At 39.9% G+C, this 25,219-nt stretch overlaps 1 protein-coding gene across 2 annotated transcripts; it reads right to left on the reverse strand.

Annotated features, from left to right (window-relative positions):
* Nucleotides 1-208: 208 nt before the first annotated feature.
* im:7147486 (zinc finger protein 227) lies at nt 209-24,641 on the reverse strand. Of its 2 annotated transcripts, none has more exons than XM_053622684.1 (2): nt 24,396-24,641; nt 209-7,944 (listed from the first exon to the last, which is right to left on the reverse strand). In XM_053622684.1, the coding sequence occupies exon 2, from the start codon at nt 7,875-7,877 to the stop codon at nt 4,263-4,265; it is 3,615 nt and encodes a 1,204-aa protein (XP_053478659.1). In that variant the 5' UTR covers nt 7,878-7,944; nt 24,396-24,641; the 3' UTR covers nt 209-4,262. The 2 variants fall into 2 exon arrangements, with proteins under 2 accessions (XP_053478659.1, XP_053478652.1); XM_053622677.1 differs by having other exon boundaries at nt 209-11,984.
* Nucleotides 24,642-25,219: the final 578 nt, after the last annotated feature.

Genomic DNA, 25,219 nt, shown 5'->3' on the forward strand with positions numbered 1-25,219 from the left:
TGAGGTGAAAACCACTGATAACCCAGAAGAACATTAAGGCTTGTCTGAATTTTGCAGAAAAAAAAAAACTAAAGGTTTGAGGATGAGAATGTTATGTGGACTGATGAATCAAAAGTGGAACTGTTTGGAAGACAAACACAGAATTCCACAAAAAGAACTTCATATCTACGTTCAAGCATGGTGGTTGCAGTGTGATGGTGTGGGGATGCTTTGCTGCTTCAAAGCCTGGACAACTTGCAATAATTGAGGGAAACATGAATTCTGCTCTCTACTGGATAGGCCTAAAGGAGAATGTCTGGTTTTCAGTCTGTAAGTTGAAACTCAAGCACAACTGGATTATGCAGCAAGACAATGATCCAAAGCATAGGAGTACGTCCACCTCTGAATGGCTAAAACAAAGCAAAATTAAAGTTTTTGGGTGGCCTAGTCAAAGTCTTGACTTGAATTAATAGAGATGCTGTGGCAGGACCTTAAATGGGCAGTTCATGCTCAAAAACCCTCCAGTGTGGCTGAACTAAAACAGTGCTACAAGGAAGAGTGGGCCAAAATTCCACCACAGTGCTGTGAAAGACTGATTTCCAGTTATCGGAAGTGTTTTTCATTGCAGATATTGCTGCTAAAGGTGGCACAACCAGATTTTAAATTTAAGGGGATAATTAGTTTTTCCACATGGGTGATAAGTGTTGGATAACTTTTTTTTGCTTCAATAATAAAAAAAATTGTGTTACTCAGGTTGCCTTTTTATGTTGGCTTGACAAAGCCAACATACTGTTCTACTATAAGCTGCTTATTATTATTCTGAATCCCCCAAAATTTAATTGCTACTCCTTCCAGAGCTTTCAAGCAACATGCATCAAACTTGGCAAGAACCTTCAGCCTGTTCTGAGTTGAGTTGCTATGACTTTTCTAAGTGATCGGAATTACAGAATTCCCATTACGGAAGCTCAAATTGGCCAAAATTTCCATTGACTTGCATAAAAATAATTAAAAAATATATATAAATTTTCTGACTGTTATAACTGCTTGAACTTTCAAGCTACTTTCACCAAACTCAGCACAGTCCTTCAGGCTGTTCAGACTGGTCATGCTATATCTTTTCTAACTGATTGGACTCCCAGTTTTTCCGTACTGGACGATCAAATATCCCCAAAACCCCCATTCACTTACATTGATGAAATGTTCAGAGCCTGGCTCAGAATGTTCAAGATTTCATGCACACGACCTGAAGCCCCTCTTCTCTCCCCCTCACTCTATCAATCTACCTGTAACAGAGACTCTCACATCATCTCTCTCTCCCTCTCGATTGCTAGAAGTATTGGCACCCTATCCGTCTGACTCAAAAGTATTGCGACCCTAACTATCTATCCAACTTTAGACGTATTGGCTGCACATTAGCTTCAGATTTCAAACTGATAACTATTTTTAAAGTTTCAGACAGGCTTTGTCAAGCCAACATCAAAGTTTGTAATGATGAACTTTACCTATTTAGTTGTATAGTTTTATTTTGTTTGATGACCTAAAACTGTTTATGAGCTATACACAAAAACAGAATACTTTTTCACAGCACTGTAAAACCCATTTACACAAAACTCTCTTAGAGTGGAAATGTGAAATCCATGATTCTGATAGTAATCAGATCAGTCAATAAACATTTATCCTAAACCTTATTTGAGGAATGTTTCATGAATCATTAAGTTTCCCCATTTACAGCTGGCTGTTTTGTGTTTTAAGTGTCAGAATAATATCTAGAGATATAAAAATGCATGCAGGACAGATATAAAACAGATTTATATCTTAATGCAACCATCTATCCAAGCCACATCTGACACCTCAAAGCCCTCTTAACATCACGGAACAGTGGGTGGCCCACACATTACAAAGTTGTTGCTTATAAGGATTTAAAAATCTTGATTTTTGATCCAGCAACCATCTTCTGAATACAACTGGGAAGGAGGAAAATGACAGGAATCTGGTAGTCAAATGTTGCAAGCTGATTTGTATATTATATGCAAGACAGCATTAGTTTAAAATCAGGCTAACTGCAGAAACACAAGATGTTCTACAACCATGTGAAAATGTGTTCCAAGTTATTTCTAAGTTTTAAATCTCTATAATACACTTGGTGAACAACAGTGTCATCTGATACAAACAGATAACACCTGGGTTTTTAACCCCCTACCATGGTAAATTCCATTATATCCAGTATAGGATATAAATTAATTGTTTTCTCATGAAGTTTTGAAGACTGACTTCCTTATGACAACTGCATGTAGGACTTCATGTTATACCACAGTGTGGTTGAATTCTGGAATCTGATTGATCAAAAGGTGTGGACTACCTTAAGATAACTGCATAGCTCTGATAGTAGTTGGTGCTGTAACACAAGTGATACGTTTTTAGAAATGCACTCCTTCTTATGTTATTGTTTCTCTACTGTAGTACCAGCTCATACACAGGGACTTGCATGGTGGCGTTTTTTAAATAACCGCATGGTCTGTCATGGAAAATCCCAACAGCCATGTTCCAAAATATAGTGGAAAGCCTTCCCAGAAGATTGTAGGTTGTTATAATATTTAATAAACATATGAATAACTGAACACTTAAATGTTTAGTGAACCTAAAAACATACAACGCCACAGTATTTATTTGTACAATATGGAGTTACAGTCTTCCAAAACATTACCATTAAACAAACTTTAATACATTCACAATGCACTGAGATTACAAATAACACCTTTATTTACAATGTTTTTTTTTCAGCTGTTCATGCACTTACCAAGTGTTTTAAAATGCCCTATTTCTGTTTATGAGAGAAAGGTTAAAAAAAGAGAAAAGAACAAGCACAATTATTTACATTGAGATAGGTGACAGCCAAAATATGTTTTAGGCAGTAACAGGTGTACATCACTATACATACGTCGTTATTAAAATGTGGTCTTCATTGACTTTTCTTAATTGACGACTCTTGCTCCAAAAAGCTCAGTGGGGCTCATTTTTTAATTGTTAATACAGTTGTGTGTAAATGTTTGCATAAGCCAACCCGAACTAAACGTTTCGACCGGATTTACACAAGTTTTGGAAAGGCTGATTTTCTTCATAATATATGAATACATATGTATCTTCACGTGTACAGACACCTGGGAAAATAAAATTAATGTTAAGTGTAAAGGTCGAAAGGTAAAAATGGAATTTATTTTGATTCACTTCTATGCCAATAAAAATATTTATTAATATATAATATTAATGATAACAACCAAGCCTTTTAGTCTCTGACCTAGTAAACTAGCACAAGGATGTTTTTTTGATAGACAACAAAGCATTTCTGTTAAATGCTATGAATGTAAAAATAAATAAGCAATTTAAACCCTAATAAGTATATTCCACATATAAAAGAGCAACAATCCATGCAAATTATATGATTTTAAGTCGATCAATCAAGGTTTTGATTACTTGGTCTTCTTATGCAGAAGTTTACACACTTTTTTCCCGAATTTATGCGATTTGCACCAAATTCTCATACTCGTACAAATGATTTACATATAAATCTGTTCATATCCAACTTAATAAATGAGGCCCACTGTACATGTGAGTGTGGAAAGCTAAGATTATGAATTTTGTGGCCTAATAATTTTACAAAAACTCCTCAAAAGGCTGAGATTCTTCATGAAAGTCAAGAATATTACTGTTTTATTAATGATTGCTAAAAAAGAAAAAAAAAATCTCTTGTAGGAGGCATCATGCAGTGCCTTTTTTTTTTTTTGGCTCATTCAGGTATATAGCATTGTTACAGTAGTTCAAAATAAAATGACATGGCATGTCACTACAAACCATGGAAGCCATGCTCCCACTTTATCAGATTCAAAGACTTGCAGCTGTTACTCATTAGTATCAATCTTTAATCTCTAATAAATCTTTAATAGAATAACCTAAAATGCAAAAAAAAAATAAAAAAGACAGACCATCAAAACAGAAACCAGCAAAGTAATTGACAGATTGCAGCCAATTATATTTAACCATTGGGAAGTGTCTTTCTACTGGTGGTACCACTTACCACCAACTAATGAAATGAGAAGAATGGAATGAACATTATCTTAAAACAGCTAAGGAATATTTGCCTTAAAAAGTATCCAACATATTTACAGAAGAATTATTTTGAAGCTATTACTATTTAAGTCTAATAAAATTGTACAAAGCTGAGTGCACAAAAAAGTCCCACAGTACATGTTATTTCTAACTTATATGTCAGTGATCATAAACCATAGTTACGCAATAGGCTCAAAATTCCCACTGGGATCTGTGACATGTACAACATCTGATTGTGACTGGTCCATGTGTGTGGCATCCAATTTTGTTGACTCAAGTACATCCCTTAAAATACAGTGATCCCTCCTTTTGTGGTTATTTAGTGATCCTAGGTCTGGATAACTGCGCTGGCAAATCTGGCACTTAAAAGGAGTGCTCTGATTTTGATGAGTAATCCCTTTGTATATTTCAAGACCACCCAGGATGCGATGAACCCGCCTCCTGTGGTTTCTCAATGACCTTATGTCAGGGTAGGTGCGTGAACAGATTTGACACTGAAATAGATTGGAATGACTTTGCTGTAGATTTGCCCTTGGAGGCTGCAGTCCACCTCCTAGAATACGGTGGACCCTCCTCCTGTGATTTTTCAAGGACTGAATATCTTGGTAAGCACGAGCACAAATGTGACACTGAAACTGCTTGGTCTGACTTTGCTGTGCAATTCCTTTTGACAAATCCTTGGACTCAAAACTGCCAATGCGGACTGCGTTTAGATGTTTTGGTCTATGAACCTTTCTTAGATGATCTTTCAGGGACTGGAGTTTTGGGTAACTGCGCTGACATATCTGGCAGCGAAAGGCATCTGATGAGCTGCTTTGTGAAACATGTGCTGACTGAACAGTAGGTGACTCAGAGTCCTTGTTTGTGCTATGGACACTACGTTTATGCTCCTCAAGTGCAGCATGGCTTGAGTACTTGCAAGAACAAATCTGACAAGTCAAACTTTCTTCTTGGCTATGTGACAACAAGTGTCTCTTGAGTCCTTCAAGGCTGCTGAACCAACGTACACACACTGGGCAACTAAGAGGTTTGAAAGCGGGGGTACAAGTGTTGCCACGCATGTGGACCTCTTGGGCTAAAGAGTTTTGGAAAGTCATGCCACAGCGGGAACAAGAGTGTTTGTTTTCAGCTGTAGCAGCTCCCTTACAACTCCGCGTTAGGTGCCTTAGCAAAGACTTGCGTAATCTAAAGATCTTCTTACATCTGTGGCAGACATATGGACCTGTGAAGGGCCTGTGATTTAAACGTGATTTAAACAGATCTTGAGACATCTTTTTTTGATTTTGCACTGATGTCTGAATGTTTGGCTCTTGCTGAAGCTGAGGCTGCACATGTGATTGCTGCTGTGACCCTTTGTCCTCAATTTTTGCCCCTGAAGTTTGTAGATGTAATTGCTGATGTGCTTCAAAATCAGCCCAAGACTGCAAATTCTCACCACAATGGGAACAAATGTAAGACTCTAGTGCATGCATTTGCAGATGTTCAAACAAAAGCCTAGGGCAAGTAAAACTAGCACCACACTCACAAGTCACTTTTCTGGGGAGCACAGATGGTAATGACATAATACCCCAGCTTCCACCCCCAACATTACTACTGCCCTCCTGTCTCACTTGGCTCTTTGAAACTGGTGGCAACACAAATATGTTTTCCTGGGCTGCTTGATTTTGCTTGTCCAACATCCCATTTCCCACCAGAGTTTTTGCAGCTCTCATGGATTGGCACCTCTTTCGGTGCATATTCATATTATCTTTGCGAGTAAATGATGAACCACAATGGGGACATGGAAACATTTTCTTCACCCCAAGGATATTATCTGACACATTTCCATAGGAATTTGGCTCCATTAATTTTCTTGCTCTACAAATCCTAAGGTGCTGATTTAGCGTAAAACGCCTAGAATAGCTTTTCTGACATCTGTTACAGGAAAAACGCCTTATTCCACTCTCAGAAACATGAACCTGAAAATCTTTACTTGTAGAATGTGTTGTTCCATAATTAACAGACGGCTCTAAAATAATGACCTCATCATCAGTGGTTTCTTTTGGACTTGGGCAGTTTTCTTCATCAGTCAGAACATCAATTTCAGCATCATCCAGCGGTACAGTCCACTGGCCTCTTTCTAATGATTCACTTCCCTCTGTGTTACTCCCTGCCATTCCTTCAGCTTCAGACGATGAAGAGTTAATGGAATTCTCTCCTTTCAACATTTCATTAACATTTTCCTTTGATTGCACTAATGCAAATTTAGACTTATTGGGAAGAAAAGGTGGGAAACTTTTGGGTGCTCTTTCAGATTTAAAAGAGTTAGGGTTCAACTGAAATTTGTCCACCACTGGAGATCCTGCACTCTCTTCAGTCTTTATAGAGTTAATGCTCTCAGTGTTCACAGCAACATTTACATGGCTTGTTGAGTTCTTCACTGACGAGAGTTGCTCCCCTCCAATATTGCAGACTGTGGCATCTTTTCGAGCCGAAGCAGCTACCCAGTGACATTTATGTGTTTTAAGCCTGTGGCGCCTTGTATAGCTCCGGTTACACAATTGACAGCGAAATAATTTTCGTGGATACATTATTGTGGGAAGAGAGTTGGCTGCTCCGCCATAGCCAGAACAGATATGGTTATCCGGAACAGAAATTACACTGATGACAAATTGCTGGCAACGGTGACAAAATTTAACTCTCTCCTTCCTGTGCAAGGCATGATGCATTATTAAGCTGTCCTTGTTCTGAAACACTCTACGACAGATTCCACACTGATATCTACCTTCAACATTGTCCCTGAAAAGCTTTTGACGAGTCTCAAGTGCCACCACAGGACACAAAGTCTTGGTCACAGATACAACACTGCCTTTGTTTGAGAAGGTTCTGTCTGATGTTATTAAACCTTCTCGATTAGGGGCATATTTCGCAACCTTTTGTCTTAACTGATTAACAGTGCACTCAGGGTTTGATGCCGACATAGCCATTGGAGCTTGTAAAGGTGCCCTAGGTGAAACTTTTCGGGGAGGCAGAGCCCTCTTGATTTGGCCCCATTTAATTTGGGCTGGCTGTCTACAGCTCATATAGGCAGAGGCAAGCATTTTAAGAAGTGTTTTCTTATGTGTTACTGTTGACTGGTCTGGTGATTCCTCATTGTCAGAACTATTCACATTTTCATTTTCCACGAGCTTAGCTTTATTTTCAAAGGACTCACTATGTGCTTCTGTGGAAATCATAGGACTGGATATGCATGCTGGTAGCAACCGTTCATGATGTCCTTGTGAGATGGGACATGGCATAGGAGATACATTTGACATGTATATAGACCCTTTTTTCTCAACTTCAGAAAGTGTCTGTGCGCTCTCATTAAGTGACTCCTCAGTACCATGGGAAGGTGAGCTCTCAGAGGGGAGAACTGGAGCAAAGTGGCTGCCATCGGTCATGACTTCAATTTTTATAGTAGAATCCTTATCTGACTCTGTAAAAGTCTTCATTTCGTGCATCTTTTCATGCACCTGAATAGCACCAATTTCCTGAAACCCTTCCTCACGTTCACACGTGTGTAAATCTTGAGTTACAGTAGGGGGTAATAGCATGCAGTGGTGTTTTTCAAGAAGTTCTTTGCTTGCAAATAATCCACCACAGTGACTGCAAGTAGGTGATGTAGCCCCTATTGGACTAGAAACTTCATTGGCGTGAGATGCTTGATGTACCAAGAGAGATGCTAAACCATGAAACGTGGCTGAGCATGCCACACAGCTGTATGATTTGGTGGAGGAAGTCCCAGCAGGTCTTGTTTCCTGTAGCCCAAGCATTGTGGGATGGCAGAGGGAGGCAGTACTGAGTGTTATACACTCAGTTGTGCCAATTCTTGTAGCTTTCCTAAAGAAGAAAAACAGAAAGCAAATCAACATATTTCTAAATGGTACTCTTTCCCTGCCATTAAAGAAAGTTGTTAGTCAGTATTACAATGGTGATTTTTTTTTTTTTTTTTTTTTTTTTTTTTTTTTTTTTTTAAAAGAGTTAACTGGAAAAGTTGCTTGCCAGCTTCTTTTCATTAGCCATTATTTATACTAGCTAATGAAATAATCCTCTAGGTTGGATTATTGTAATGCCACACTGTCTAGATGTTCCAGTAGGAGCATAAACAAGCTCCAGATAGTCCAGAATGCATCTGCAAGGGTCCTTACTAGAACCAGAAGATATGACCAAATCACCCCATCTTATTCACATTACTGCACTGACTCCCAGTAAAATTTTGCACTGATTATAAAACACTACTATTGACCTATAAAGCACTAAATGGTCTTGTTCCACAGTACCAGAGTGAACTTTTGGTCTTTTATGATCAGTCATACCCAAAAGGTGCAGGCTATTTGTTGCCATCTTGAATAGTGAAGGCTACAGCAGGGGGTAGTGCTTTCTCTTACAAAGCCCCACAGTTATGGAACAGCCTTCCAATTAGGGTTCGGGACTCAGACACAGTGTCAATGTTTAAGTCCATGTTGAAAACATTTGTTTAGTTAAGCTTGTTGTGAATAAAAAACATTTGTACAAAAAAAATTAAGAGTATGTTATTTATTTTTCAGCAGAAGGTATACAGATGTGTATTTTAACAATACACAAAATTCAAAGTGAATACGATAAATTGGTGTCAAGATACAATATATTATCTATCCAGCAAAAATAAGCATTGCCTGAATATGTGCCTTAGGTTTCCATTTTCAACTGATTAATACATTTAACTTCAAATACTATAATACAAACTTTACAGTTTTAAAGTGATCCATTCAGACTATATAGCACATAATGAAACAAAAGCCTTGCATTAGTATGTAACAAAATTAAACATGGCTAAGCTTTCACCGGTTTGACTCTGGGTGGTGTTCTGAAGCACAGGGCTTTTTGTAGTATGCTGTAGACTAATTGTGCTGCAAGAGTCACATAGCTCGCTCTAGCTCCAGCTGCATTTTTTAATCCAGTGTTCTCCACTACCGAATACGCACACTGGCAGAAGTGATTTCTTTAGACCAGATTGAATCAGCAAGGAAACGCGGCCTGAAAGCAGCAGAGTGCTTTCACCATATTATCTATAGGTGTGCAGTATTAGCACTGGTGTATTGATGGAAGCTGAAATGCTCCCACACACTAGTTTTGGGGAATTATTCCAGTTCTTGCATGCTGCTGAATGCAGGAGTTAATATGCTAGTATGGTAGTATGTTAACCTGTTGGCTCATGAAAAAGAGCATTTGGAGAAGCATACCCTCTCCTGATTTGAGCCATAAAGGAAGTTACTTTTTCCAGAGATGGGAAGGTGGGCTTGATTAAGTTTCAATCTTTATTTAACTTCATGTAATAGTAGTATTTTATGACAAATAACATACTTTTATGCAGCCTGTTGAAAATATTGTACAGTTCACAGATGTATTGAATTGAGAGCTTCGAATCAAATGAAATGATATGCCATATAATTATACCCCTTTTATTTTGACCAGGTGCTTTGTTGTTGTCTTTGTTGTTGAACCTTTTGGACCCAAGTACATCATCTCAAATATAACACTAGCAGGTTTTTTTTTTTTTACTAACCGGAAGTATATGCCGCTTCCTACATGACGTCAAACGCACGTAATGCGATGGTGCTAGCTTTAGCCTAATACCCAGTCACACCGTACATGAATTTCTTTTCTCTCAGCGACCATCAGACGGAGGCGAAATCGTCAAGTGACTGAGGAAGAAAATGTGCGACCTCTAAGGCAGTGGAGCATTTTGTATTAAACACCACCGAGAAGATTTATAAACTTTATAATGCGGAGTTTATATTATATAAAAAGTATTCATGCATTATTTTTTTTATGGATGCAAAAAAAAAAAGCAATGAATTAAACTACAGTCCTAAATTAATAATAAAAATTCACTTTTGCTGCACCTTACGGTTTCTGTTACGCACTGCCTTTAGACATTATTTTGGTTATAAACATAATAAAATTAAAAGGTACCATTCACAAACAATACACTGAAGAAATTCATTGTCGGTGGCTCTGGGTATCTGCTAAAGCTAGCGGCATCACATTATGTGTGTATGGCGTCATGCGCTGTCGAACAGGAAGCGGCTTATACTTCGTAAAATAGTATGGTAAAAAAACGCTAGGGTTCCATTTGAGACGATATTACCTTTCTAAAATCCACACACTAGATGGTAGTGCAGAGTGCATAGTGTAAGTGTACAGTATGTCATTTGGGACACAACTAGCATGTCCTCTCCGATGCATGTTTTCGGAAGAGAAGTAACAGAGAGTAAATACGCCCTGTGCCTCTCACAGACTAAACTAATCGATAATGAGATTCGTTGACAATTCGTTGCAAATTTCCATAATCGATTAGTTGTTCCAGCTCTAATTGCTTTAATACAACAGTTTACCAGCTACCATGGCTATTTTCATGGCGAGAAACAGTGTGGCAAAATATGAAGAATTTCCAATATTTATTTTAAAAATAATGTTTTCCTTCGCTAAAAATTCTAAAACTAAATCTGGCTTCATTTCACTAAAAATCTTTTCATATGAAAACAACCAATAAAAAAAAGGGTCCTAGAGAAGTTGAAACCATCACAGTCCGTTAAAATTAAGGGAACTCTTAAATCACACATTGGATCTTGATGAATGAAATATTCAAGTTGAAAATCATTACTTATATACATTGTGTAATTCGTTGAGAACAAAATGATGTGACAATGGAAGCCAAAACCGTCAACACATTGAGAGCTGGATTCAAAATCACACCGGAAATACCCCCCCCCCCAATAAATAAACAAATAAACAAACAAACAAACAAATAAATAAAAATAACAGGCTGATCGAAGTTGCACGAATTTCATCATGGCAACTGAATGTCAGTCAGTAGCGTGTATGGCCCCCACATGCCTGTATGCACTCCCGACAGCTTCTGGGCATGCTCTTGATGAGATGGCAGATGGTGTCCTTGGGGATCTCCTGCCAAACCTGGATTAGGGCATCAGTGAGCTCCTGGACAGCCTGTGGTGCTACTTGGCGGCTTCGCATGCTCCGAGACATAATGTCCCAGATGTTCTCAATTGGATTCAGGTCTGGGGAACATAAAGACCAGTCCATGGCATCAATGCCTTCATCATCCAGAAGCTGTCTACACACTGGCCACATGAGGCCGGGCATTGTCATGCACAACGCCCAGGAACCCAGGGCCCACTGCACCGGCATAAGGTCTGACGATGGCTCTGAAGATTTCTTCCCAGTATCTAACAGCAGTAAGGGTACCGTTGGCTAGCACATGGAGGTCTATGTTACCCTCCGAGGATATTCCTCCTTAGACCATCACTGACCCACCACCACACCCGTCATGCTGGATGATGTTGCAGGCAGCATAACATTCCCCACAGCATCTCCAGACTCTTTCACGTCCTTCACGTGCTCAGTGTGAACCTGCTCTCATCCGTGAAGAGGGCACCAATGGTGGACCTGCCAATTCTGGTGTTCTCTGGCAAATGCCAATCAAGCTGCACGGTGCTGGGCTGTGAGCACACGTCCCACTAGTGGATCTCGGACCCTCATGCCACCCTCATGGAGTCTGTTTATAACAGTTTGGTCAGAAAGATACACACCAGTAGCCTACTGGAGGTCATTTTGCAGGGCTCTGGCAGTGCTCCTCCTGTTGCTTCTTGCACAAAGGAGCAGATAACGGTCCTGCTGCAGGGTTGTTGCCCTTCTGCGGCCCTATCCAGCTCTCCTCATGTAATGGACCGGCTCCCGGTATCTCCTCCATGCTCTTGAAACTGTGTTGGGAGACACCCCAAACCTCCTTGCGATGGCATGTATGGATGTGCCAAACTGGAGGAGCAACCTGATTGGGTTGCAGGTACGGCCTCAAGCTACAAGTAGTGACAAGGACCCTACCAAAAAAAAAACAAAACCAGTCAGTCAAGTCAAGTCAAAACCTGACAAGTCAGTGAGGAAGGATAAGGAGACAGCAATTGTCTGTGGCCACCACCTGCAAAACCATTCCCTTTTTGGGGGTTGTCACTTATGTGCACCAAAGCAGGTGAAACTGATTCACAATCACTTACGCTTCCTACCTGGACAGACTGATATCCCTGAAGTTTAATTGATTTGGTGTTATACTGTGATGATTAAGAGTTCCCTAACTTTTTTGAGGAGTGTATTATATAATATAAAACGCTGTGGCATAAGGGGCATAAAGGAGGATCTTCACCCATTAACAGATACTTGTGAGTGAGTCTGGAGTGGCCAAATCAGCAACGGGTGTAGATGACATGGTCCCAGGGATTATTCTAGTAGAAATGACAATTTCTGCCCACAATATGGTTGTGAAGTTTATTTGTAATACCCTGATCCCATTCAGTTTGCCATTTTTTCGAAGACATAAGAGTTTCTAATGGGTTTGAGGTTTGAAAGTAGAATAGAGCATTTTCTGAGCTCTGAAGATGAGGCCTCGTTAGCATCAGCTTGCTCATTCCCTGGGATTCCACAATGTCCTGGTACCCAACAAAAAATTATTTTAAAATTCTGTGCCTCCAAAGACCGCAGTCCATTTAAAATTACTACAAATGCTGGGTGTTAATTTTTAATGGATGCCAGAGTTTAAGACATGGCATCTTTTTTGAAAGTGCTGGGGAAGGAAGGTCCTCTTGTTCTTTCACGTGCCCACTGAGTTGGACCCAAACCAGCCAACAACACAAAGGCCAAACAGACAAGACACAGTATTTCTGGTTCTGTTTCATTTCTTCCAAGATAAGAATCACATCTTTAGATTCAGCAGGCAAAAGCAGAGTTGTACTTTCACGGACACAGGGTGTTTTTTTTATGAGGATTTCAGCGGAGACATGGCGAAAAGGCGAGTGATGTTCAAAGACATGAAATCTCAGCTCTATGCAAAGGGAGTTAAATTCGGTTTCTTGTATGCAGCAAGGCTTTGTATTACTCATGAAGGGAAAACACACTGCTTCGATACATCAAAGGAAGCCAAGGACTTTTACCTCTCTCATTCGGGTGATGACTAGCAGTAATCTAATTATTGACCTTACTTTGAGTAAGACAATACTGTGATTAAGGTGTTTACATGAGTCGCTTTTAGAATATTCCTTTCATGTTCCCGTTGTACATGTTATAGAGCATAGTTCGATTAACAGCACACATCATTGCGCCATGCCATTCCCTCCAGAATTTCACATATCAACATACAGTTTGTCTTCGTTATGGTACCATATACAGTTTAAATTATTTGTCATGCTATGCGTGCAAATAGACGACTGCTTGAAGCCATGGGCTGCGTCCGAAACCACATTCTTACCTACTATATAGTAGCCGAGATACATGTATTTCGCCTAAAAATAGTAAGTAAATACACGTCTTAATTCGATTTGTGTTTACTTCGAGTATGTTTACTTAATCGGATTAAGGTAATAAAAAAAATTGCTGTTTACATGCTAGTTTCTTAATCAGAGTACTGTCTTAATCAGGTTAATATTGGATTATTGTTGTCCATGTAAATGTACGGAGTGTGTCCGAATCTCTTTCAAATACTGGCTGTTTTATAAATGTTTATGCGCCTAATTGGGACGATGTTCAATTTGCGAATAGCCTCATTATTAATTCACAAGCTTAATACACACCATCTGATGGAAACTTTCTGGAGACTTGATCGGTGTTATGGACCCATTGCTCATTATATCAGAGCATGCACCTCTGGTGCTAGACCTGCACTTAAACATTAGGGATTGACCACAGTGGAAATTGAATCCACTCCTGCTACCTGGTGAAAAATTCTGCAGATTTGTGTTGACCAATAGATACTTTCTTTGAGACCAATAAAACGGACTCAGTGTCTCACTAGTTACTTTGGGAGACTCTACAGGCTTACATGAGGGGGTCAAATGATATTTTATACATTATATGCCAACAAAGAGCGAAGGAATTGAAAGCACTGTCACAATCTGTACTAGATTTAGACAGACTATATTCAGAACTACCCACAGACAAATTACATGAAAAAAAAGTTGCTTTACAGACTACATTTAATCTCTTATCCACAACACAGAAAAATTACTATTTAGGATGCGTGACCTTTACTACGTGTATGGAAACAAGTCACTCGGCTTATGGCTCAGCAGCTGAAACATCAAGCTTCTTCACGTCTTATTCCTCAGATAAAAGACTCTAACCAAACTTTAATAAGCAACCCAAAAGAAATTAACAATATTTTCACAAACTTTTACTTCTCTCTATATACTTCAGAATTCCCTTCAGATACAGCAGTATATACATACATACACATACACACACACATACACATATACATATATTTATATATATATATATATATATATATATATATATATATATATATACACACACACACACACACATACATACACACACACACACATATATATAAATAAAATAAAATAAATAATATAGACATTCCAACTCTACACTCAGATGAAGTAGAGGATTTAGAACATGATCTTGAACTGGAAGAAACCAGTAAGGCCATCTTAGCAATGAGAAGTGGAAAGACTTCGGGCCCTGATGGGTATCCTATTGAATTTTATAAGAAATCTATAAGAAATTCTTTTTGAAGTGTTTCAAGAACCTCTGGAATCCAGTTCCCTACCACCAACTTTTTCACAAGCATCTATTTTAAAAAAAAAAAAAAAAAAAAAAAAAAAACCCCTAACCCAATTCCCAGACACTAAAATTCTAGCTAAGGTGCTAGCGTACCGCTTAGAGCATGTCCTCAATACAATAATTTCAGACAATCAGACAGGATTTATTAGGACCCGTCACACTCTTTCTCTAATTTTCACAGACTTGCTAACAATGTATTTTCCTGAATCCGCTCAGAGTCCAGAGTTTATCTCCTCTTTGGATGCGGAGAAGGCTTTTGATCGAGCTGAATGGCCATACTTGTTTGCGGCTTTAAAAAAAATTGGTTTCGGCACCTTTGGCATCCATTCAGACCAATTACTCTCGATCTGGTTATTTCCCTTTAACACGAGGTACTCATCAAGGATGCCCACTGTCCCCACTTCTTTTTGCGATCAAACCTCTTTCAATAGCACTGAAATCAGCCACATTGTCCCAAGGGATCAAAAGAGGGGATATTGAACATTGTGTGTCTTTATACCCAGATTACATTTTGCTTTACATTAGTGATCCCATAAAAGGTTGGTTTGGAAATTTTTCAGGTTTTAAACTAAATCTCCAAAAAAGTGAATGCTTTCCCATAAATGATTCAGTTTTGCAGATCCAACAAGAAGCACTGCCTTTTTGTTTCTCCCAAAATGCCTTAGAACATATTGGAATACCTGACGACTCCTTCATTCTCTTCTTCGTTCAAAGCCAATTATGAACTTCAGTTAGAAGAAATGAAGGCTGAGCTGGAGACAGACCTGCCAACTTACAAGAGGTAAAAAAGGTGACATTTACAAATGAAATACCTTTTTGGGGGGGGGGGGGGGGCGATGTGAGGTTGCTTCAAACATACACACAGCCAACAAACATCTATGAACAAGGGCATGACATTTTATTATGACAGAACACAACTATTTATTTAACAACATATTACAACTATTTAGACACACTATTTACACTCACTAATGCAAACAGCTTTTCTGGTATGTGCAGAAAATGGGACATTAAAATATGTACTTACACCGTTTCGTATTATATTATACTAAATTATATTACTGTATTATTCAACTTATGGAGTAATTCTTTTTATTCAATTATTACTTTACACATGTCTGCAGGAAGTTTGGCCTCATCACCTAGACATCAATACAGTAGCTCCTTATAACAGCTAGTTAAAATAACATTAGCTATACTAATGGACGAATGACGCCTATTAAACTCATCTCAACATGTCTTTTACAGTCATTAAACCCACCCTGAGCAACTGAGAACTCACTGCTGCAAACAGCGGGCAACACTGTCGTTTTTTTGTTTTTTTACCCCCATTACGCATGGGTACATTTTAGTGTAGTCTGGGGTGAAATGCGTTCTGTACTTATTTTTAGTGTCTGCCATGGTGCTGCAGACTCTAAACTGAACCGAACTGGTTGATGAACTGGAAATAGAGAGGTCGACTGTAAAGCCCGCCCACCGAGATAACTGATTAGGTTAGTAAGCACAAAGAGACCAATCAGGACATCCACCCTCTCTCTCGGTTTCTCCAGAGCCCGTCTACCATTAGAAATGTCAATAGAACTCACTCTCACTCTCAAAAATAAATAAATTTTATATATATATATATATATATATATATATATATATATATATATATATATATATATATATATATATATATATATATATATATATATATTTTTTTTTTAAAGGTTTCTGGGATATTGTATATGATTTGCGGGCGTCAGGGAGCCACTATTAAAATGTGGGAGACTCCAGGAGATGTCTGAAAACCCAATTGTGACTTTGAAACATAAAACTAATAATTTTACATATCTAAATTGAACACATTAGCAAACACTGGTCAAGTTAACACGTAACCACGGTCAACACAGTCACTCAACTTTCCATAACGACAGACATTAAAAATCAGACAGAAATATGGATGCAGTGGGAGTTAGTCTTAAACTCAGAAAAAGTATTCCAATTCATTCTGAACTGACTGACTGATGTAAGCTTGTTAGCTTACATGCTAACAAGCTTATTAACAGGTTGGGAAAAGTCTGATGGGGTAACGTTACATAAAAATGTACACGACAGAGGTCTATTGGAAGGAGGCGCTTAAAAGGGTCAATTCATCAACCTTTGCTGTATTTGGGCTCATACAACTTAAAGTTCTGCACAGAGTCCAACTAAGTAAGGCTAGGCTTGCCAGAATATACTCTGTGTTGGACGCTGCTTGTGACAGATGCTCTTTTTCTCCAGCCAATCTGGCACATATGTTTTGGTCCTGCTCCAGTCTAGATAAGTAATGGGCATTGGTTTTTAAAACCATCAGCCAAGCTCTTGGGGTAACATTGAGGCCTTGCCTTTTAATAGCTCTTTTTGGAACATCGGACAATACAATAAATAAATCTTTAACCAAAAATCAGTGTGACATTATTGCCTTCACATCTCTGTTGGCTGGCAGGAGAATTTTGTTGAGCTGGAATTCTACCACTCCTCCATCAGTGACAGCTTGGCTAGAAGATGTGATGTTGGGCCCATTGTTTTCACTGCAATGCAATCTGTCTCACAGAATGATTACAACAAAATAATGTTATCCCCTTTTTTGTTCTGATATACATGGGCTTATACCTTGAACAATTGTGATGACATAGCTGCGTTACTGCATATTGGTAACAGGACAATGTTGTATTTGTGTACATTAGCTGCTTAGGGTGGAGGGTGGGGTCTTCTGGTTTTGGGGAGGAGGGTGGGGTAAGGAAACTAATGTACCATGTTTTACATTGTATTGGTTCATACAGTGAGGGAAAAAAGTATTTGATCCACTGCTGATTTTGTACGTTTGCCCACTGACAAAGAAATGATCATTCTATAATTTTAATGGTAGATTTATTTGCACAGTGAGAGACAGAATAACAAAAAGAAAATCCAGAAAAACGCCTGTCAAAAATGTTATAAATTGATTTGCATTTTAATGAGGGACATATGTATTTGACCCCTCTGCAAAACATGACTTAGTACTTGGTGGCAAATCCCTTGTTGGCAATCACAGAGGTCAGACGTTTCTTGTAGTTGGCCACCAGGTTTGCACACATCTCAGGAGGGATTCTGTCCCACTCCTCTTTGCAGATCTTCTCCAAGTCATTAAGGTTTCGAGGCTGACGTTTGGCAACTCGAACCTTCAGCTCCCTCCACAGATTTTCTATGGGATTAAGGTCTGGAGACTGGCTAGGCCACTCCAGGACCTTAATGTGCTTCTTCTTGAGCCACTCCTTTGTTGCCTTGGCCGTGTGTTTTGGGTCATTGTCATGCTGGAATACCCATCCACGACCCATTTTCAATGCCCTGGCTGAGGGAAGGACGTTCTCACCCAAGATTTGACTGACGGTACACGGCCCCGTCCATCGTCCCTTTGATGCGGTGAAGTTGTCCTGTCCCCTTAGCAGAAAAACACCCCCAAAGCATAATGTTTCCATCTCCATGTTTGACGGTGGGGATGGTGTTCTTGGGTCATAGGCAGTATTCCTCCTCCTCCAAACACGGCGAGTTGAGTTGATGCCAAAGAGCTCCATTTTGGTCTCATCTGACCACAACACTTTCACCCAGTTGTCCTCTGAATCATTCAGATGTTCATTGGCAAACTTCAGACGGGCATGTATATGTGCTTTCTTGAGCAGGGGGACCTTGTGGGCGCTGCAGGATTTCAGTCCTTCACGGCATAGTGTGTTACCAATTGTTTTCTTGGTGACTATGGTCCCAGCTGCCTTGAGATCATTGACAAGATCCTCCCGTGTAGTTCTGGGCTGATTCCTCACTGTTCTCATGGTCATTGCAACTCCACGAGGTGAGATCTTGCATGGAGCCCCAGGCCGAGGGAGACTGACGGTTCTTTTGTGTTTCTTCCATTTGCGAATAATCGCACCAACTGTTGTCACCTTCTCACCAAGCTGCTTGGCAATGGTCTTGTAGCCCATTCCAGACTTGTGTAGGTCTACAATCTTGTCCCTGACATCCTTGGAGAGCTCTTTGGTCTTGGCCATGGTGGAGAGTTTGGAATCTGATTGCTTCTGTGGACAGGTGTCTTTTATACAGGTAATAAACTGAGATTAGGAGCACTCCCTTTAAGAGTGTGCTCCTAATCTCAGCTCGTTACCTGTATAAAAGACACCTGGGAGCCAGAAATCTTTCTGATTGAGAGGGGGTCAAATACTTATTTCCCTCATTAAAATGCAAATCAATTTATAACATTTTTGACATGCGTTTTTCTGGATTTTCTTGTTGTTATTCTGTCTCTCACTGTTCAAATAAATCTACCATTAAAATTATAGACTGATCATTTCTTTGTCAGTGGGCAAACGTACAAAATCAGCAGGGGATCAAATACTTCCCCCCCCCCCTCATTGTACCTTCAATAAAATTATTTTTTGAAAATAAATAAATAAAATCCACAAAAAGTGTTACAAATATAAACTTCAGACTAAAACTTTACAATAACACAACTGTTTGTCCTTATGGTTTGTTACTGCCTTTAGGCATATAGTTTTACTTATGTTAGATAGATCACTCCCGTTATAATAAACGACAGAAATGACACTGCAAGTGTGCAAACACGGGACATAATGACAAACTTGAATTAATCTGAACCTTCTTAGCAATTCACACCAATTTCCCCAAGCCCTTGCACACACTGGAGCTTGTGAATCACTTGCGTACTTCCATGCTACACAAACTCCACTTTAAAGGTTACAGTCTTCTTTGTGACGTTTAGTATAAAATGCTCTCATGCCTTAGTGGGTTGCACGCTTTTTCCCGCTATTACCTGACGTTTACACCTCTGTCTGATGGTCAAAGAGGTCATGCTTCTCGTAAAGGATAACACTGACAAAAAGTAAAATGAAGAAATTAATTTTTGTTGACTCTAGGTATTTTGCTAAAGCTAGCTGCATTGCATTACGTGCATTTGACGTGCCATCGACTGGGAAGCGGCGTATATTTCCGGTTAGTAAAAAAAACCTGTCGTGTTCCATTTGAGACGGTACCACCCTTCTAAAATTCATACACTACATGGTAGAGTACATCGAGAATAATGCAAGTGCATAGTACGTCATTTTAGGGCTGTGCCATTAATCGAATATTGATCTTGATTACGATTTTGACTGCCCACAATTACATGAATATGATCGACTGCGATATTGACGTTTAAAGTTAGTCCTCCGCTCATAGAAAACTCCACCGCATATCAAGTCAAGCGCTTCCTAAACTTACAGCCAGTCACCACAGAGTGGCACGGGGATGACGTCATTTTGTAATGCCAAAACCCGGAAACGAGTTAGCATTTAAGCACTCGCGCTGTGAACTTCGCTTCGGGTTTCAGAGCATGCTGTGAGCTCCAGCATTTGTGCGAGGGGAAATCGTGACTCTAACAAGTTGCTAAATGGGACTACAGACGTTGTGGGGACATTAAACCTCATCACGCCGAACAGGAAAAAAACTTTGCAGATAAACTGGTTCAGGTGTGCTGTGCACAATTCCCCCCCAAAAAAGTGGATGAAGATTCATCCACAGAGTAAATCTGTATTATGGAAAATGTTTTAAATCAAGTTTTGAAAAGTTGTCGGAAGCTTGGTGATGGTGACGTTGAAGTCGAGCGACCGTGGTGTTTATACCGTACGGTTAGCTTTTTATTTCTGGTGACTGTATTTAGGCTTCAAACTTCATAAAAGCTGTGTTCATTTGTGAAATGTATCTTGATGGACAAAACGTGTTAGTATTGTAAACTTTTGTTGATCACAGCGCTTATATTCTGCAAAAAGCCTATGGGAAAATCCTATTAGGTTTTTGTCGAGGGAACCGGTGTGATGATAACTTCCGTTTTCCAGTACAAAATGACGTCATCCCTGCACCACTTTATCGGGTGATTTGGCTGCATTTCTCTCCTCCTGTAAACACTGTTCTTGCCTTTTCTGCATACGCCTTGATTGTTTTCATTTGGCTGCATATTATATTTTATGCATATTTTCATTTGGTTGATGGTATTTTTATTTATCCTATAATTTGGGTACAATTTTACTTATATTTATGCCATAATCATGCAGCCCTACATCATTTGGGACACAACTTTGTTCTGTACTCTCTGCATTATCTCCGATGCATGTTTTCAGAACAGCCCCATGAAGTGCGCAGATCAGCTCGTCAATAATGAGATGTGTTAGCACGTTTGCCTCACACCTCCAGCCTTTGTGGTTCGATTCCCGCCGCTGCCCTGTGTGAGCGCAGAGTTCGCATGTTCTCCCCATGTTCGGGGGTTTCCTCCCCCAATCCAAAGACATGCACTGTAGGCTGACTGGCATGTCCAAAAAAAGGGTCTGTAGTGTATGAATGGGTGTGTGAACGTGTGTGAGAGATTGTGCCCTGCGATGGATTGCCACCTTGTCCAGGGTGTCCCACGCCGTGTGCCCATGGCCCCCTGGGATAGGCTCCAGGTTCCCCGCAACCCAGTAAGGATAAGTGGTACAGAAAATGGAAGGATGGATGGGGAGGAGGATGAGCTGGTATCGCTGCCAGGGGCTATAGTTAGCATTACTTCGTCACCTTCTTCAGCGTCAACTGTTTCAGTCAAAACTTCAGTTTCTATCCCACTCTGTCTTTTAAAAAAATGACAAATAGGCTTCATATTTCGAGTATGTTGTTAGCTAACTTTGGCTGTCTATGTAGCTCACTGCATGTTCACTCTTGACCTTTTTTTTGTCAAAAAAATGGTGTCTAGAATGCCAGTTGCACTGACGAATGGACCATGTGATCTGCCCCCCCCAACGGGCAGAGTTGGTTCAGTGCAGTGACCGCATCATTGTTGTCATCAGCCTTTTTCTTGGAAAAATAAAAAATAAAAATAGGGGCTGCTTGGGCTGAATTGTGTAATACTTTTTATTCGCACACGTTCTCCTAGACACATTTTACAGTTCGATCTATTTTTAGTCGCAAACGTGAGTGAAACGCTCACACTGTCAAGCCCTGTCACAATGATTTGTACATTCCTGTTAAAGGTGCTTCCAGTAAAATAGGCACTCCTTCTTCCTTTTCATCTTCAACTGAGGAGCGTTCATATTTTAAGCCAAGAGTTATATTCATAAAAAGTACTGTTTACCATGCACACCAATGATGTCACTAACTCTAATGTAGTAACTCTTACAAACTAGGAAGTGGAATTATATGTGCAAACAACGATGAGCGGGGTGATACACACAGTTAAGCCCGGTTCGCACTGCAGACAGACGCAGACAATAACCAACTTTTAAAAGTTGGCCGTTACATTTAGAATGTTGGGAAACACGACTGTCATGTTCACACTGACCCATCTGACACCAATAAACTTTTTTTATTGGTGGGTTCAAAGGGGATCCTTTTACCACAATCAAAATTTTACAATTACTAGTGTCTTTACATATCGTTCTTCACCTGAAAAGACAAAGAGTGAAACAAAAGAGGTGACTGGTGAAGCCTTGGTTGTTGCGATGAGAGAGACGGGGCACTTACATTTATACAGAGACCTGCAGAGAGAGGATGCGCAAAGCTTTCAAAATTTTGCTCGGTTTGTCCAGGGGCATAACCTGGCCTGGGCATTCAGCGCTGTTGCCCCGGTGACTTTTCCTTTAGCCTTGAAGAATTCTTCACTTGGAGCGGTTTGTCACTACGTAACTGAAAGACGGCAGCGTTGTAATATTATATCTTCGGTGAATGGAGGTAAGACCAGTCAGACAGGGTTTGTGGGAAAACACATGGAAATACTTGTTTCTCATTGGCTGACAGCTCTCAATTCTGCCAAACACAAGCTCACACAGTCAGAGTGAGGGGAAAATTGACATACAGGGTTCAAACTGAAACATTATCATCCTCTCATTCTGAGCCAGGAAAACAAGGTGTGTAGATGTCTATGAGTTCCAGTTTGCATGAATATGATATGAACAGAGCATAAAGACAAATAATGTACTTCTCATGTCACTGTAGCAGCTAAACCCATATAAAGATAGCTTAGCTGTGCCTCCCCTAGGCTAGGACACCAAACTAGCCTGGTCTCATGTTAGATAGCCAAAACGTTTTATATTTTATCGTCTTTTAGTCCTGCAGACAGCGAGAAAAGTACAAAGTAAGTTTTACGATAAATCCAACTTTTGTTGTCCAATTTTCCCATTTTTAAGCAACTAGACAGAACATGCAAGGAAACAAAAATGCATGGGGACAGTCTATTTAGAAGTTTGTGTGCCAGCACCCAGCACACTTGCTTTTGTTTCTATAGAGTTTTAGTGGGCACTTGAGTCATCGTCATGGCAACAGCTCATGCACAGGTAAGTTTACGTCTGAGTTTTTTGGAAAATCATACCACACTGCTCAGACATCAAACGACCCGACAGGTGAAAAACGCCGACAAACAATGACCCCACGCAGGCAGCGTTGGCACGCCGGCCTGAAATACGTGTCTGTTGGCATCTGTGTGTGCAGTGTGAACCGGGCCCCAGTGTGGTTACAGGAAATATAAGCACCCTTAGAATGCTGCTCAACCAATCAAATTAATGGACCGGAACTAACTGTTGTATAATTTGTGTTATGATGGCTTGTACTTGTGGTCCCAACCCCCAAACAGTAAAAGTCAAAGGAAACATCCCCTCAACTTGAAATTCGTCAAAACTCATCAACCTGGGGTAGTCTTCTCTTCTTAATTACGAGTTCTGTTCCCCTTTATGGAGTGACATCAAATCACCATGGCTGCGCACAGCATCAGAAATAAGCAAACTAGCATGCCTTTAAATGAGTTATGCTGTATATATAGACACAGGTTTTTGCTTTAGATCACTCAACATGCAGACATTCGCTTGTTAAATCTAAAACACTGACTATACAGTTCGGTTTGAGGAAGAGAATATACACATCACTCATCACAGTTAGCTAGCTAGTTTGTTGCTAACAAAAGACGAATATGGAAACGTCCGTGTCGTCAACACAAGCCCCATGTCGAATTCGCCCCTGTCGAAAATTACGTCATTCCGACCTGCGAATTACCACTTAGAGAGCAAGCGGAAGGCAGCATTAACATTTATTGTGCTCGCTATATTGTGCAGTTGAAACTGATTTCGATTCGGTCTTTTGCGAGTCGATTCACCTAAAGGATTCGGTCAAAATGAATGAATCGCGAAACTGTACATTTATGGAAATAGGCTTGCCTCACAAACGGCGAGCTGTTTCATGATTCATTCCTACTTGACATGAACAAATGCACCAACACTCTCATGCAGAGACCTCAAATTATGTGCAAGGCGGGTTTTCCGTTTGCTAAATACTTGCAAAAAGCGCGCGCGTGCGTGCTCACCCTAGGCCTGCACCAATAGGCCTTCTAGTACAGATGGCGCATACTGCCTTTGCCGAGAAAAACAATTTTGGCTCTAGTGAACACTGTTAGAACCACTCCGTGTATAGTACTGAATAAAGACCAGCGTCTTGAAAGGAAAAGACAATACCTTAGCTAGCGAAATCTGTTTTCTGTCATTCCTTATAGAACTAACTAGGAACCTGCTAATTAGCTTAACTAGTTTACTATTGCTAGCTAAGTATCCGTGCATTTGAAAACAAAATGTTACTCATGGCCATTGCGGACTTACTTGAGTCATAATTCCAGGTTGCAAAGCAGTGTAGCCATGGACATCACGTTCACACAATGGCTTGTTTTAGCTTAGCGCCACGCATTGTCAGTGCAGGGTGCTGTCTTGGTAAGCAATGGAGGTACCAGCTGTACTGGGCGTTCCGAGACAGAAACCGGAAGTGGGTGTACTCACAATAAAAGCCCTACTTGGTAACCCGTATAAAGAAAATACTACTATTGATCACCTCGACCCTAACCAGGAGAAAGCGGTTCGAGAAGATGAATAAATGAATGACTACTGATAAAACACATTACACGAGAACACTGTTAGACATGGTGGTTAAACTGGACTCTTGAGAGGCACTAGAATGTGGCGTGTTTTATAGTACGGTTGGAAAAGTTTGGTCTGTTTTTCCTAAATCTTCCCTACTGTAAAAAGGACAGTGCAACCAGGGCCCAGTTGTTCAAAAAGTATAATCTGGATCAAAATTATCCTGATTTGAAAAATCCCATGTTTTGCTATCCAGGACCAATTAATCCATTTTTACTTTTGTGCCGGTTTTTCAAAGCAACACTGGATTGGATCACCCTAATCCAGATACAAACATTTCAAGATTTCCAAATCCAGATTACTAGTGCTCTAAATCAGATTACATATCACAATTTAGGCTACTAGCTGTGTAGAGAACAACATGTAGATTAGCCAGCATGGGGTCACTTTAAGTGTTTTTATTTGAAGAGACAGAAAGCAGCACAAATAACAATACAAATATCCCCTTCCTTTTTTCTTTTTTTTTTGAACAGTCAGACCCCTCATCCGAATTACAACAAATAACTACAAAC

The sequence above is a fragment of the Ictalurus furcatus genome, chromosome 1 (genome assembly GCF_023375685.1).
Source record: "Ictalurus furcatus strain D&B chromosome 1, Billie_1.0, whole genome shotgun sequence".
Lineage (NCBI taxonomy): Eukaryota > Metazoa > Chordata > Actinopteri > Siluriformes > Ictaluridae > Ictalurus > Ictalurus furcatus.